Consider the following 16,867-nt stretch of genomic DNA (forward strand, 5'->3'; position numbering starts at 1 on the left):
GGGGCGGCTGCGATGTTGGGGACAGATCGGCAGCTCTGACTCCCTCCCCTGGAGGCTGGAGAAAACTGCAGCGAGCCCATGCACGGCACAGAGGTGTCACCTGCGCCTTGTGCAAATCAACAGCTACCCCAGCAGCCACGCTCTACCAACGCGTACGAGTCGCCTCACAGCATTTGTCAGATTTGGGGTGAGCCCCATGAAATCGGGCTGAACGAGCGAGCCTGAGGAACAGATGCTCCAAGACGTTCAATCCCCCAGCCCCAGCCAGGCCACCGCTTGCTCGAGCCATATCCAACCTCACCGTTCCCACGCCTGGGGCTGCACGAAACGCTGATGCCCGATGCTGAGCTGCAGAGCGAACCATGCAACGACCAGCGTTGCAATAATAAACGCCTTTTGCAGCGGCAATCCTCCCTGTCTCCCTACCTCACCGCCTGCACTGAGCCTTTCCAGCCCTGATACAAGCTGCGCTGCCAGCTGGGAAGGGGGGGAGTTTTCCCCGTGCCCACCCAGGTGACGGCGGGTGCTGCCTGGGGCGCGCGGCTCGGGATGCACAAAGACCCCTGCCCCGTCTCCAAAGTTTGGGGACTCTGGATAAGTCCTCCAAACACAGGAGACGCTCACTCACATAGGTATCGGTGCTCAGCAGGTAGGTATCTCGGTACGTGTCTCTCTGGGGCAGCAAAGCGAGCTCCAGTGCCCTTGGATGAAACCCCCTCCTCCCGCACGCAGCATGCGCCGGGTTGTCTGCCTGGCCCTGCAGCACGGCAATAATTTGTAGCTTGTGCCGGAATCCTTCACAATGAAAGATGACATATAAATATAAAACGTTATCGCTCCATAACAGCCACATGCTATAAAACGCCGGGCAGAAGGATCTGGAACTAGATGGAGGCAGCGCTTTAAATCCTTCCCTGCAGAGTTACTGCCGCTAAAACAACAGACCCGCTCCAAAGAGCTCCGGCAACGGAGGGAAAAGAAGAAAGGCCCCAGTAAAAACACCACAATTGTGGAATTAGACGAATAAGGTGACTTTATACCGTTGTGACCTTCCTGTACTGACAACCCTGGGGTAGCTGTAGTACCGGCGTGCCAGCGACGTCTCCTCCCATTCATCCCCTGCCGCGACTTTCGGCGGATGCTCCGTGTTACTATAGTAACAATAAAGCGCTGGTACCGATATTACACTACAACCAGTTGACTCTGCTCCCACGATTATGATAACAATGCTGTTACTGTAGTAACATTACATTGTTGAGGTCTCACTGTTCTACCCTTAATTTTATTGTCGTAAGATTAAATTGCAATAATGTTATTGAGCTGCCATTAGCGTTACCATGGTAACAATAACATTAAGGTAGCGATATCGCATTACAGTGGTCCAACCGTTCCACCACAAATATTTTAATGTAGTAAAACAAAAGAGATTACTGCAGTAACATTAAACTGCAGTGACCTCATTAAACCACCACCGGATTTATCATGCCGAACAACGGTACTTTGGAAACCGTACACAGCGGCGGGGAGATGCCCGACGTGCATCCTGGAGGCAGGGGTGCTGCCGTGGCACCCCTTCAGCTGGCAAAGTCCCTGGGGAAGGAGGGGGACGTGCCGTGCAGGGGGTGAGCACGAGACCTGCAGACAACTCGAGTCCTCCCTCCAGCCCCGCTTGGAGAGCTGTTGGCGCAGCGTGCCGCTGGCCTCCCGGTTTCACCCGCTCCGCAGAAGGGATTAGCGGAGTTGCTGTTGAATGGCTCCGGGTGAGGAGGGCGACCTCTCCCTGAAGGCATTTGGAGAGGCCGCTGGGAGCTCGCACGCTCAGAAAGGCTCCAAGAGGAGTAGGCTCTTGCTTTCCAGAAGAGGGGTGACCAGAGGGCGACCTCCGCGGCTCTGCGCATCTCCGAGGGAGTAGCAAAGAGAGTTACGCCGAGCTCGCCTTGCCATCGCAAAAGCGCGCACAGCTGCAGCCGGGGAGGATGGAAATAGCGGAGCCACGGGGGCGTCGGAGGTGGAAACGGCCCCAGCGGGCATCGCTGTGCTGTCCCAGCGCCAGGGCACGGCGCAGCCGGTGGGGACCGCAAAGGGTTCCTGTCGGCGCTGCTTAGGGGAACCCCGCAACACAGCGGATTACAGCGTTAGCAGCTCACCGGGGGAGAAAAACAGAGAAATTCGCCACAGCCTTAGTGTACACAAAAAGAAAAACAGAAGGAAATGAAAACGGTCTGCGTGTCCTATGAATCACTGGTTCTTCCTTCCCCTCGCTCCATTCTCCTGCCAATTATTTCTCCTTGGGAACAGGATACATCCTCCCATGGGCCTGGTGGTGCCTGGCCCGCGAGCGTCGCTGGGGTGCCAGGCAAGCATGGAGGACGCCTTCCCTTCACCGCCACTACTCTGTTACCAACTCGCTCTCTTTGTAACGAGGACAGCGGTTGACACACTCCAGCGCTGTTCACCTCCCCGTCCCTCCCACTCTTTACTCCCCCTGCACCAGCGGGGCTCGCCCACACGCTCCGGGAAGGAGGACGTGCTGCGGCACGAGCGGGACGCATCCCCGGCGGGACGCAGGGCGCCTGGCTCCCTCCAGCAGCAGAGCGGGCACGTAACTGGGGCAGGCTGAAGCTGCAGCGAGGGCAGGAGTGTGAGCCCGGAGCAAGTGCTTCCAGTACGGGCTCTGGAGTCTCTGCTTTCCCTCCCTCCTGCCCCACGATATAATTGCTAATTAATAATAACGTTTAGCTCTCAGATAGCGCGTTCCATCTTCAAAGACCTCTGCTGACATTAATGAATTAATCCTCATCAACCCCCCTGTGAAGTAGGTGACAATTATTATCTCTGCCTCACAGATGTTAAATTGATTTGCAAAGAGGTCAAGTGACTTGGGGGAGGCCGGAGGGAGCCTGCCCAGCCGCACGCCGGGTACGCAGCCACGCCGCAGGGGAGCACGGACGGGCACGTCTGCGGGTTAAACCCACCCACTGGGCTGATGGGCCCCCGCGGAGGAGCGAGGGCTGGTAACCTTGGGAGGGAGCCGGAGAGATCCCGGGGCAGCAGTGGATGAGGGAGCAGCAGAGAGGAGGGGATGCTCCCAGGGGCCAGAGCAAAACAGGGATGCAAAGCCAACAACTAGGACAGCGCGCGAGAGCGCGTGGGAAACCTTCAGTCCTCGACAACAGCCCTGATACAAAAGGAAACGATGCTTTGACAGACAGACGGCGATTAGCAGCAAAAGAGAGACGGGGAAGGAATGCATCAGTCAAAGGAGACGAGAGCGCAGGCAAAGCAAGGGAGGATTTCGATTTCGTGCTGCTGGTTTCTTCCCCTCCACCAGTCTGGGGAGGCTCTCCCAGCTCTCCGCATGCCTTTTAGAAAGCATTAGCTAAACCTGCTTTTGCTTCTAGAAGGGACGGCTGCTGTCACGGGGGAAAGGGGTGGTCACACCAGAAAAACCCATGCCAGAAGCAGCTCCTGTGGTTTCTGCTGGGAAGCATCCTACCTAGTGCGAAACTCCAGCCCATGGCTTCATACAGGGCCAACGTCGACACACCCTCACCGCCACTGAGTTACCAAACAGCCCTGGGCGAATCCCTCTGCCCCTCCTCACCCCCAGCACCGGTGGCTTTGGCGGTGCAGGGGACAGGCTCAGCCCCGCGTGTGCCCGGCTGGACCCCCTGGCTCCGGCAGCGGTGCCAAAGCTCCTGGGCGGAGGGTGGTCGGGAAGGCTCTGAGCATCTCCGGCGAAAAAACCCCAGGCGCAAGCAATGCATTCCCATCTACTCTGTTTACCCTGCAAGCCACCTTGAGGCCTTCGGACAAGAGTGATGATGACTGCAGGGACTGATCCTTCCTCCCAGCCTACGCTGCCACGTGAACCCGCTGGCCCTCCGCTCGGCAGGGCAGGCGTTTCCCCGTGCACCCCGGTGCAAGGCAGAAAAGCAGCTGCAAAAAGTTATCCTTCTTCTCCCATGAGTGAAAGGGGCTTATGGCATCAAAGGAAAATTAATTGGGCAGAGTTCGGCGCTTGAAACAAAGCCGGCTCAGGCGCCGCAGCCCCACCGGTGGCTTTATCTCACCGGTGCACACCTTGGCAGCGATGCTCCCGGGGCGGCCCCGGCGCAGGGCGAGGTACCACCGGTACGCCACGTGTGCCCCCCGCCACGGGGGCAGCCCCCCGCCACCTGCGCTCGCAGCTCCCCGACTCCTGCGAGCAGGTAATTAACTCCCAAACAAAGGCAGGGATTTGCAGATTAACCCGGGGCCTGGGAAAGAGTGGGAAAACTCATTTGCACCAAACAAAAGGGGAGGGGTGATTAGTTGCTCCAGTGACAACAGAAAGAGCCAGATAGGGCCAGGGAAACTGATAAAGAAGCGAGAAAGCCTAATATCCCCCAGTTGCCTGCCTTCTCCCCCCCCCCCTTCTTTCTTTCTTTCTAAGCACTAAAATTCCACCATTTTCTATCATGCAAATTTCTGTGCCTAAGTGAGATTAAACTCCGGCAGGCACCGTGCCTCCTTCCCCAAGTCCATTTCCCGCGCTGAGATAAGGCCATCTTTCCTTAATGCATCTCGCAAGGCAGTGGGAGTGTTTTGCAGGCGTGCATTGGAGACGGCTTATTATCAATACAAATAAGAGCTTTCCAGACACCGTCGTCGTCCTCCTCCTCCTCCTCCCTCCCCTCCCTCTTTTAAACCCAGGAACCCAGAGAACAGCTTAAATAGCTGAAGTGTCCTACCGGGAGCAGGGAGAAGGGGGAGGCTGCGCCCGAGATGCTGCTGCTGCAGGGGCAAGAAGCGGGACTTGCTAAGGAAACCAGAGTGGGATACAGGAGAGGAGAGGAAGGGAAAGCATCACTCCTCAGAGGTCAGTGGGGTCCAAGTCCTCTTTCTCGCTCTGGTTTTCTGCCTCCCTCCAAGTTCAGAGCTGGCCTATTGCAAGTGGAACTTCCCTGGATTCTGTCTCTTTGGGATTTTCACCCAGAAACGCCTCTCTCTTCCCAAGGGTCCGAAGCGAACTCCTGCAAACAGGGGCAGTGCTGCTTCCCTGTGCTTTGTCTGGTCTTACAGCAACTCCTCCTAAGAAGAAATGAGGGCTGAGCGAGCGGGACAGGCAGGGACCACCTTCCAGACACTGCAGATGACGTGGGCGCTCCCTGAGCTGTTCATTTTAGGTCCAGCTGTAGTCTGGGATCTTCTTTCCTGGGGAGATCCAGGTGCAAAGAACCTCCTTGTACCTTTTGCAGCTATGTTGTTAGCTCACATCAACTTGGCATCGCCAACGCCGAGCCTGACCCCATTTAAAGCAGTCCCCGAAACAGCAGGTCTGGACTTTGAAGCATTCAATGCCAAGGGTCTGTTGTCTCATTCCTGGGCTCGTTTGTCCCACACTAGTGCAGAGGCTCACCGGCAGCGGGAAGGAGAGATGCACCGACCTGCTATTCCTGGATCGGCAGGAATCACCTTTTGTAGCAGAATTTCAAGACTGACAAGTGTTTCTGAAAGCCTGACCGACAGGGAAAGGTGGAAGAAACGGGGCTTGCATCATTTCAGAAAGAAGGTGGCTAAGGGGTATAGCCACGGTAACAACCTTCCCAAAAGCTAAAGGTTGTTACAAGGAGGACATTGATCAATTGTTCCCCACGTCCGCTGGGGATAGGCTGAGAAAAACTCCACTTCATTTGCAACAAAGAAGGTTTAAGTTAGATATTAGCTATACATTTTCTAATTATAAAGGTAGCGAAGCAGTAGAATAGATCGTCTAGGGAGACTGAAGAACCTGCTTTGTTAAGGATTTTCAAGAATAGCTTTCACACGTGTTTGCCAGCGATGTCTCTGCCTCGTTGCAGGGGGACAGGCTAAATTAGCTCTTGAGGTGCCTTCTACCCACCTATTTTGGGATCTCAACCATCAATATAGTCAACCTAGAAATAAATGTGCAGCACTTCCCTAGCTGCAGCGTGGACATCCTTGGTTCCTGGTGGTTTTCTAGGTGATTCTCTTCCGCTGCCTTGGGGGATCATCCCCAACCCTCACACCCTAGAGGAAACTCCTTCTCCCACCCCTCTCCCTCTTCTGTTCTTTGCTCTTTCCACCCGCAGCACTGCTTCCTCCAGCAGCCCTTGGCAGACACCAGGGATGCCCCAGCTCCTCACTCCCTCCATCCATGGCCACTTGCCAGTGATATCCCCTAAACTCGGGGAGAAGGAGGGATGCACGGCATGGGCTGAGGTTGTTTGGACCGTGGCCGATACGCACCCATCACGCCTGCCTGGGGGAGCAGCAGGCTGCTGAAATCCCGGCTGGAAGGGGAATTGCTCCTTGCCCCTCGCGGCCAGTCCCTTTGGAGAGCACAGCCTGCCCTGGGGCACGATTTAATTGCATCCTGAGAGGCTGGAGTGCTCCTGCCTCCAGAGCTCTGCGCCCAGGCCCTTTGCTGGTGCAGCAAGGGGAAAGTCAGGACCTGCTAAGAGCAACCTGCACACCTCCCTCTTTCTGGCTATACCTGGACTAACCCTGTTTAAAAGGGGAGACCCCCTTTCCCGCCTCCTCTCACTGCTTCTCCTTTCCTATCAGGCTGCAGGGAGGGGCAAGAGGTCCCGCAGCCACGCGCTGAACCTGGCACATCCCTGAAATCTGGCGCTCGGACACCCTGCTTTCCTGGGAGAGAGGGATAAGCACTGCTTCCCGCAAGCTGAATGTTTTTTAGGACAGGATTATACCAGCTTGCATATTGATTGGGCCCATTTTCCAAGGCAGGAGAGTTAATCCTGGCACCCCAGCCAAATTTTAATCGGGGTCATTAAGGCAGGCTGCCCTTTAACTGGACACGATATTCACTTTCATGTCCTGCCTCCAGCGCGCTGCTGCACATTACGCTCTTGGCACCTCCCGCCCGAGAAAGGGCTGGGTGAGCCAAGCAATAGCTCTTGAAATTAGGGGCCCGGTATTTCTGTCGGCAGCGGCGAGGATGTTCAGCGCGTTACAGGACTGAGCCCCTCACTGAATCCTCCAGTACTTAACTGTACCGCTGCAAGGAGTTAAGATATGAACTTTTCCTCCATTACCCAAACATCTCTTCCTAATGATATAGCAAGACACAGGAGGGATGGACCTGGATGTCTGGTGATACGGGAAATTTAGGTCAGGAAACAGGAATCGGAAGAGAGCTGATAGAAATTGTCCCAAATCACCCCAGCGCCTGATAGCGACTTCAGAACTTGCGGGTGATCGACTTTGGCTTAAGAAACTCAGGCAGGTATTAACAGATTGCAAGATAAACAGCAAGGACCCGGGCTGGCAATGCATCCACTTTCTCTCTGTGGTTAATGGAGATGGAGAAAGTCCAGCTCTGTTTAGCTTGTTTGATTGCTTGAAGAGGTAAGAGAAAACGGAAAGGGAGGGAGGGAGGGGGGAAAATAAAGGCCCTGGGTTTGGGTTTTTTTCCCCCCCTTCTATTCATTAGGCTGTCAATAACGCTCAGGCCTGGCATATCGACGGCGAATTAGCTCAACCCGACTCTGTGTACAAGACTTTTTAACCCAGCTTGTTTCCAAATCAATACACCCATCAGCATTCGAAAATTAGCTGGAGACGAGATTCCAATACTCAAGCTGGTGTGTCATGCTAAGACGGCTCCTGGCCAAATCACAGAAGAAGAAGGAGGAAAAAAGGTTCCTAGCAAGGGATTAGAAATTTTCCATTAATCTTCCCTGAGGCTGCCTCCCTAAGAGCACAGCAGGCCCCGTATGCCCCACCACGCAGGCTCCCCCTTGCCCAGCGCACGTCCCCACCGACTCCCGCAGCACGGACATGGGAGCTATCTTGCGTGAATGCCCCTCTGCTTGACCGTCGCCTGTGGCCATGCTCGTACGTCCCCTCGCGAGAGCCCGCCTGTGCTTGCACGCTTGCTGAAGAGCGCGCGTATGCACCCCGCAGACTGCGCAGCCTCAGCGAGGCACGCTTATGTGCCAGCGAGCGCACACTTGGCCACCGCAAGCGCTCCGCCACCCCATGCCGGCCTTCCTCCTCCTCCTCCTCACAGAAGTACAGAGTTTCAACACACGTATTGTTGCTAGGCATACACACACCCCCGCAAAGTACACAAATCTGCCAGCTCTCTCTTTTCCCCCAACACAAGTTTTACTTCAAGCATCGCCTCCAGCATGGAAAACAAAAAAACCCATCAAAACACAACAACAACAAACAGCAACACGGGTTTGCCAGCGACTACTTCGGGAGGCAGAGCTGCCTGTATCAGAGCCCCACGACTACTCCAGGAAAGTTCGATAAATGCATTGCCCGGCTTCATTGGGACTCTCCAAGCCTGTTGATCAGCCTCTATGTTTGCACCAAGTTGTCTTACATGCTCAACGTAGGAGCAATAGGAGGAGAAGACACCAGGGAAAAAGGGAGGAACAGAAATCAAAGCACCAAGCCCAATCCCTCTACGAATTCCCTTCCTCTTACCTTGCACGATGAGATGGACACGCGATGTCTTGGGGTGATTGTCTGTCTGCACGGAGCAAGTGTAGGGGCCCTCATCGTACACGTCCACATCTTGGATCTGGATGCTGTACTGGGTTTTGGTGTTGGCCAAGAGCACCACCCGAGGGTCCAAGCACCACTTGTCATTGCCGGCATAGAGGATGCTGCTGCGGTTCAGCCAGGCCACTCGGGTGACTCGGTTATCCACGGAGCACCTGGGGAGAGGCAGAGAGGTGACCCATCAGCGCGCTGCTCTTGGGCGCTCTGCCCTCCCTTCCCCAGCCCCTCCTGGTCCTCCTGGCACTAGTTTTAGCTTTGCTGCCAGCAGCAGTTTCAGAGACCAAGTGCTTTCAGTGTCCAAAGAGGACAACGTCAGCACTTTACCCGTGGTGCTCAGGGCACCGATATCCATCTAAACTGGTGGCTCCAGAGATTTGCCTACGAGCTTCACAATGATTTCAGACGTAGAGAGGTCAGAGCCACCCGGCACCAGTCACCGAAGGACCTTTTGCTCCTCTGTTCCCATTTGCTTCTTTGCAAACTCGGAGACAACCAGAGCTGAGCCAAAACCTCCGTCCTGAGTCCAAACCACACTTTTTTTGGGGCGGATGCAGGTTGCTACCTCCTGCCCAAACCCATCACTTGTCATTCTCTCTGCAGACCTTCGTATCCCTGCAGCCAGGCAAAGAAATGCAAAGCAGAGCCGGGAAAGCAGCTCGCACTGCTTCACAAAAGGAGCAAGGAAAATTTATCTCAGGAGAAAGCCAGCTCTGACACACCTCTAAAGAGAAACCTTGAGCTTCCTACCATTTGTCCCCGCTGTCAGCTCTTCCTTCCCTACACATCATCTGCATTGCTGCATCTCCCTCGCTTACTGCACCTTACCCCAGCTAAGCACTTCACCTATCAAGCGATGTTTTAGAGGCAGAAATCTTCTATTTCCAGCCTCATTAGGAAACTGCCCCCCCCCGGAAGAGAACACAGCACAAACCTAAGAAGAGACTTTGCTCCTGAAGGGGGTTATTTTGCCCACAGTAGCAGGGGCCAGTCTTGCTTCCCCGATGGTATCTGCCAGCCCTGCAACCCTCCGTTCCCACGTCCCCAAGCAAGGTTTGAATCCTCCATTTCCACAAATCGTCTCCAGACAGCTGAAGAACACAGGGCCTGCTGTCCAAGCCCTTCCCTAGGCAGCAGAAACCCGCAGCCCCCCGAGCCAGTTAAAACCCCGCTTCTCTCCGAGCAAGTTTGGGATTACAGAGCTGTTAGGACTTAGCCGCGCTTTGCTGGATGCCGGCAACGGAGGATAATGTCCCTACATAAAACCACTCAGCCTAAGATCTACTGTTTATATTCTCCCCAATCTACTTCATTACTTGCGCAGTGGCTGGGATGCAAATTAACTTCGGAGGCACTGAAAGAGAGCGCGGCAGCCTCTGGGACGTCTTGCACGGGGTAACTTCGCCAAATGCAAGGGGCTTAATGGGCTATACGTCCCAGACCGCGGTAGCAGAGGAGTTGACGGCAAGGACAAGTGTAACTGTGGCATGTGGTCCATCAGGGACTTATCCCGACACTTTAGGGATTGTTTCTCAGGGTGAGCACGCTTGGGCAGAGCCGAGTAAGCAGTAATAATAGAAGCAACCTGCAAGACAGCTCGAGTCCTCGCTGAGATTCATGCAGCCGTCTACAGCCTCTCTCCCTGCATCTGCCCGTCTGTCTCCTCGCTGGTGGGCTGCTTCCCTTCCCGTGTCCGCTACCGGTGCCAGCAAAGACACAGGTACCCACCTGGGGACAAGCTGTCTCATCTCACCTAGCCTCTTTTTGGAGGTATCTCTTTGGCCCCGGTGATTACAGGAGAAGCCTAAATAACCCTTTCAGCCTCCACACACAACATTTGGAGGTTAGGGATGACGGATCCCCCATGAGGCGACATGCCCAAGGCGAGATGGGTAGTCTACAGCCCAGGACTCCCCTGCCGATTTGCTAGGCACGTACCCAAGCTACTGCACCATCCTCCCTCTCTGGTGTGAAAAACATCCGATAAATTAAACAATTTTATTGCCGTTCCATAATGATATTACGATAATAATAAATTACATGTGAGCAGATTTTTATTATCTACATAAAAAAAGCAATAGAGTCAGCCTGGGCTGAACACCAAGAACTTGGCTCTTGCTCTCAGCTGCATTACAACTTGAGCAAAACCTGAGAATTTAGTTGCTCAAGTCGAACAAAACTTGAGATTTCTTCCTAGAGGATGGTTTTAGTGTATTGTACTCTGGACCTCAACTATGCTGGTAGCTTAGACCTGCGGGGTTTGAATAAAATGCAGGTGGATATTTGATGCTTGGCTCTGGCCTGCCCATCGCAATGCCACGAAATAGGCTCCTGCCATTGCAGCGAGCAGCACTTCTGCACAAACACAGGGGTGTCCACCCTTACTGCCAAAGCCGTATCACGGAGAAGGACTGGGTGATGAGAAGCCAGATGTGGCTTGAATTTCTCGGACCGGTCCCTTCTGTGGAGATTATCCCTGAGGACCCGTAAGCAGGCTGAACTAAAAATATATATTTCCTCTCTCCTCCTCCACACCATTTTTTTTGTGAAATGCATCAGCTTGGAGATCCCTGGATAATAATGGAGCCAGACAGTGTGTAATCCAAGCATTCCCTCTATCATATGGGCATTTAAGTGCTTTTGAAAAGCAACGGGACTCAGGTAACGCATGAGGCAACAGTGAAATAAGTGCTTTCGCCCTTCACAGCACCCGGTCACAATCTCTCCTTATCACCTAGACACGCTTCTCTGTCCCTGGGATCGGCAAGCTTAAAGTTGTTATTTTATTTCCTTCCCTGCCTCTTAAAGCTCCCAAGCCAATATATATATAATAAAGTGCAGAAACAGCTCCCGGGATAGACGCACTTTGACCTCTGGATACGGTGTGCTATTTAGGGGACGACGGGTCGCGCTCCTACCTGAGCTCCTTCCAACCACCATGCCAACCCCGCTCCTCCTCGCACAAGCGCCGGTCGGGGTTCCCGCGGCCGAGGCTCGCCGCAGCGACCCGATGCTCTTCCAGCCCCTCCATCTGCTCCCCCTTCCCTCCTCCAGCAGCTCCTCTCGCCACAAGCCCGGCGCAGGGATGGGAAGCCCTCCTCTCCCGCATGCAGGCAGCCGAGCGGAAAGCCTCTGGCTTTGGCCGGGAAGCCAGGCTCCAAGCACAGGTGGAGAGCAAAGCCACCGCTGAGCCTGCAGCCTCCCCCCTTTCCACCCCTCTCCTGGCAAGGTGCAAAGCCCAGAGATGCTTCCTCCACCTCGCTGGAGGCTCTCACCCTCCCTCTCGCCCTATGATGTGCCAGGGAGGGAGGGGAGGGATAGGTCCCCGGAGTGCCGGAAAACAGCACTTGCCTCCAAAACGAAGATGTAAAAATAATTAAGCACAGATGAGGTAATTTTCTCTCTCAAGATCCTTAATCCTTGTTGCGTTCCTGCTTGGAAGGCAAGGCCTTCTCCTCCAGGAAGATGAAAAACTGCTGTCTGTCAGCACAAGGAGGAGACGCTGCTGCTCGCGCTCTCTGCTGTTTCTTTCCCTCCACACCCAGAGTCCCAAGCCCCAGGGTTTCTCCTCTGGGAGGTGGAAACACTGCTAAAACACCACTGCTGCATCATCCTGGGGGCAGGCATTGATGGTTTGCAGAGAGATGTAGCTCCTCACGCTGCACCAGACCCTCTGCTCCCTGCTGCCACTGAGGGCACCTCAAAACGTCCACAAGTGATGGAGTTTGGGTATTTTAAGACAGTTGCGTGCACTGACCGAAGGTGAGAGCTGCGTGCGCGCATCTTCCCCACTCGTCCCAGCCTGCTTGCTCATGCCCTTGTCCCACACTCCCTGGGCAATGATGCACGGCGGGTGTAAAGGGGATACAGGCGCAGGCTAGTGCTGCCCTTTCCAGACCTGTTAGCATCTCTGCAGCCGAAGCTCCTTGGCTTTGCTAACCGCCCTCTACAAGCAAGCTGGTCCATTAGGACTGGCCGTTCTCCCCCAAACCAGACGGCGTTCCCGCAGCCTGAGGGGCTGAGCTCGTACAGCCAAAGTCCTCACGCCTGCACCCTCCGCACCCCACGCAAGGGGTCCAAGGGTGCAGCCGACAGCCCGCCCAGCTGCAGGGACAACAGTAGGAGAATGAAATTGGAAGCGGGAAAGCATCGCCATCAGGTTTCTGCCACCTTAGGTAACACAAGCACAAAGATGAGCAGGGCTGAAAATGCCAGCAAAGCCCTCGGTGGGGACAAAACAGCCCTGGCCAGAGGGGAGCAGGCTGCTTTGCAGACACGGACCTGCTACCAAAAAGCCCACGACCAAACCGCAGCCACCACAATCCACCATCAGGAATAAATAAGCAACAGGGTGCCAAAGCTGAGCGCCCTGACCACTGATCCCGCCCGTGCTTCATACACCCCCCGGTGCCTCCCTGCATTTTCGGCGCAGACACAGATGGCACACGCCAGCAATGACATGCCTTCCTAAATTTCTCTCTTTGCTTTCACAAGTTTGCACACAGAAAATGACGGGAGAGGAGGTGGCCCGGCAGCGGGGGGAAGGAGGTTTTTAATTACTGAAGTGCGGTAATTGGCACACAACACTTTTTTGTTGCCTCTCACACAGATCGCTGGTGTTCCAGAGGGCTGGGCTGGAGAGCACAGATTGTCTCAACCCAGCAAGACACACAAGAAATGAATAATGTTAATTAGAACTGAAAAGAGCTCAGTGAAATTACCAACCTGATTGCTGCTTTCATTGCAATTATCAGGGTACAAGCTCCATCGCGGGGAAGCAGGGACGGGCCTAAGCCTGGCTCACCGCAGCAAACTTGGTGGCCCAACCTGGGGCCATGACCAAGCTGACCAGCCCCTGCACTTGACACCCCCCGGGCTCGCTTCTCCTTCCACCACCACCTAATTTTCACTGTGTGCCTGCCCTAGAGAAACCCCCTTCCCAAATCCAGGCCACCTGATGGAGTTTCACACGCGTTGCGCCACAGCACCGACCCACCGTCAAGCATCCCTAGATGCCTTTTCTTCTTCTTCCCAGTCTAACGCAGCAATTCCCAGATGCCTCTGGATTTTGAAGCAATCCATTCCACACCAGCAGTGTCTTGTCTCTGCTACGGGCTAGACCAAGTTGGAAATCAGTTTGCAGGAACTAGCTTGGGATTGAGTTTAAAACTGGGTGCAAAAGCCTCCCACTGAGGCTAGGCAAGGAGACAAGCTGCTCCAGTCTTGCCTTGTCCCCAGCATCTCATGTCCCAGGCAGCACCTTCCAGCCTCTGCACCATCAGCCACGCTATAAATGATCAACTAAACTAGACCGCCGCCGGAGGCAGGAGCTTCACATCTCAGATTTATTTCTGTGATTATCACATTTTATTGTTATTTATTAGGATTAATTAAAGGCCTGGCTGTGAACAACTCAATCCCATTCAGGCACAGTCCCACTGCTCTCATAGACTTTCCTATGATGTTTATGCTTCAGTGGCAACAGAAGTTTGGCCGTCAATTCCTGAGGGAAAGCTGGGGTCAGGTTGTCCCACGCTGCTTGGGACACGTGCTGCCCGTGGCCCCGTAAAGCTGGGATGCGCACACCATGGACAGCCCGAGGTGTGGTTATCATGGAAAAGGTGGTCTGGAAGCTTCTGTATTAATAAATATTAAGCCAAAACCCTTGCTGCCACAACCCAGTCTGGTTTCCCTCTCCTTTCTCTCTGCTGTATTGGGTTAAGTCATGCACTAGCGATTTCTACCAATCCAGCCCTTCTTCAGCAGGATTTACAGCATCTGCTCACTTTCCGTGCGCATACAGACTGCGTACGCTTACACACACTGACTGCAGCATCGCGTGCTTGCAGAGGCACCAGCACGCAATGTTACCCTACGCGCCAAGCGCCAACCCGACAGACAAGGCTGGCGCAGACATACCGCGTTTTTTGCGGGTGTTGCGTGCATGCGACACGCAGCACATCCCCAGAGCACGCGTGCTCACCGACGCATGTGGCAAATGGCACGTGCACCTCCAGCAATAATCCTGTCCCGCTGACCCCTCGCCACGCTGCAAGCGGGGCGGCAGCAGCAGGGACACCCATCTCAGTCCATCGAGCTTGGATGACTAGGCTTGATGTGCAAACCCGCGCGGGTAACAGGCTCTGTGCAGGGCCTAAGCAGGGGACATTCACAGTGGCAGATGGACTATGGGATTAAAATGGTCCATAGGTTTGGTCCTGGCCTGCTGAAAGCCCCAACTGCTCACCCAGGCGGCTCTAACGGGGGCTCGAGGCTCACCCCAGTGGGGTCTGCATGCCCGTGTGGTTGACACAGCGGTGGGGTTCTTGGCATGTCCATCCTCACCTGCGCCCCAGGACCACCCCAGCCATCCTCGCCCTCAACCGCAAGATCAGCTGGAGGGCATCCCTTGAGCTCACCCTGATGTGACACCACCAAAGACGCAGCCCGAGGACTTCTTCACAGCACAGCACGGCTGTCAGGGCTGAGAAACCGCTTCCCTGCACAGGGAGCCTGCCACCCACCAGGCAGGAGCTGACTGAATGATTAACTCAGCAGTGGGGTCCGGCAGAAAAGGGGGGGCCCCGCTGGGGCTGGCGCCTACCTCCAGTCCCCCCCCTGCAGCAGCCGGAGCATCTCCAAAGGCTGCGGGGTGAGGAGGTGCCCTCAGATCAGCTGCCGCTCCAATGCCTCTTCAAAATCACGCTGAGCTGGTCAAAAGCAGCGCTCAGAAGTGGAAAATAAAAACCCTTTGTGTTTCCCCCTCTCTTCCCTGCCCAGACAGAGTTTCATCTCGGTTGTTGCAGAGGGAGTCGGGGCTCTGGACCCGGAGGTCCTGCCTTTCCCACCGGCTCGCTCTGCAACCAAGTTCCTTGCAAGTCCCTGTCCTTCATTTCTGCCCTCTGCAAGGCTTTAAAGATATCTGGCACCTCCTTCCCAGGGAGGGCGAGTTAACGCATGTTTGCAAAGTACCTGATCTCCTCAATTGCAAGTTTATACATACAAATGATTCACACTAATTACATTAATAATAATATACCAGGCTCGAAAAGATCCGCCTTGGTTCTCTGCCCGGGATTCGCAGAGCTGCAAACAACTCCCCGTATGCTGACTTAGACGAGCTTATTGGCAAATGCCAAGGAAACAGGAGGAAACCGGACTGGGGAGGAAGGAAGAGCTGCAAAAAGAGCCGGAGCTCCCACTTTGCAGCCTGCTGAGCAAGCACAAGGCAGGGTACGGAGCGGCCACGAGTCACGCGAGCACCTCTGCGTGCACCCAACACCCCGCCGGTCCCGGGAGACCCCTGCGCCGGCACCGAGGGCTGGTGCAAAGCAGGCAGGTCGCGATGCAGCAGGCAGGGATGGCTTGTCTGGAAAAGTCTTTATCTCTCTGCAATGCAGCAGTGCACTAGCACCTTTCCAAGTCCCCTGCTCCCGTGCTCGCCTCATCCAGCCTTTCTATTTATCCTCCTATTGTCTCTGCTAACAACAGGGCTCTGCACATCTATAGCATCTTCCATCTCAGCATCTCGGAGCGTGTCACAAAACATCAATGAGGGCAGCCGCTCCGAGACCGCGCATCGAGGCAACGTGTCCCTAACCTGGGCTCCCACCCCTGCGGCTGACCCCGCGGAGCGGCACCGGCGCGTGCTCCTGGCCCATCTGCTTGGGTGCCCTCCAAAAGTGCTAATGGTCCCGGGGAATGGGGGTGGCGCCAGCACCAAACCGCTTTAGGCAGCTGTGCAGGGACACGGCCGGTTTACTAATGAAATGCCACCCCCTCCGGGGAGCTCCTGCAGCGCCGGGATCCTGCACTGAGCTCCAGGGACATTTTGTTCCTCCTGATTTTCTCCGTTTTCGCATTCCCTCCAGCCCAAGTAATTGCTCAGGGGGCTCCTGGATGCCAGCAGGCAAGCAGCCCAGGGCGAAAGTCAGCCCTTCCCCGGCGGTCTTCCAGGGCTGCCTAACGAAAGGGTCTTCCCTTCTGCAGGGAGAGCACCACCCCAGACCAGGTCCAGGCTCTGGCAGCTGCCTGCCCGCCGTCTTGAGAGGCTTCAAAAGGAGGCGTGGAAAATGCCACAAGAAGAAAATAACTCCGTAACGATCTCATCCTCTCCCCCTAAGCGTTACAGAACAGTTTAAACCCTGTAAAATAAGGTCTCCTCAGCTGAGGAGGTGTGGAGAAGAAGTCTCGTCTCTCTGCCTCCAGAAAACTGGAGACCTCTCTCCTTTTGCCCTGCACTGTTCTCTAGAAAAACACTCCTTTGCCACTTGCAAGCCCTGGGTTGAGCCACTCAAGACACCCCAACTCCCCATCCTTCTCTTCCCCC

At 55.0% G+C, this 16,867-nt stretch overlaps 1 protein-coding gene across 1 annotated transcript in view; it reads right to left on the bottom strand.

Annotated features, from left to right (window-relative positions):
• Window positions 1–16,867, bottom strand: part of LOC103900603 (protein CEPU-1) — a 153,451-nt gene that overhangs the window by 49,460 nt on the left and 87,124 nt on the right. The window contains exon 2 of the mRNA XM_009281306.1: window positions 8,464–8,696. Coding sequence (XP_009279581.1) covers window positions 8,464–8,696 — 233 coding nt within the window. The remainder of the gene's footprint in view (window positions 1–8,463; window positions 8,697–16,867) is intronic.

Source organism: Aptenodytes forsteri, unplaced genomic scaffold (genome assembly GCF_000699145.1).
Source record: "Aptenodytes forsteri isolate BGI_AS27 unplaced genomic scaffold, ASM69914v1 Scaffold324, whole genome shotgun sequence".
NCBI classification, from domain to species: Eukaryota; Metazoa; Chordata; class Aves; order Sphenisciformes; family Spheniscidae; genus Aptenodytes; species Aptenodytes forsteri.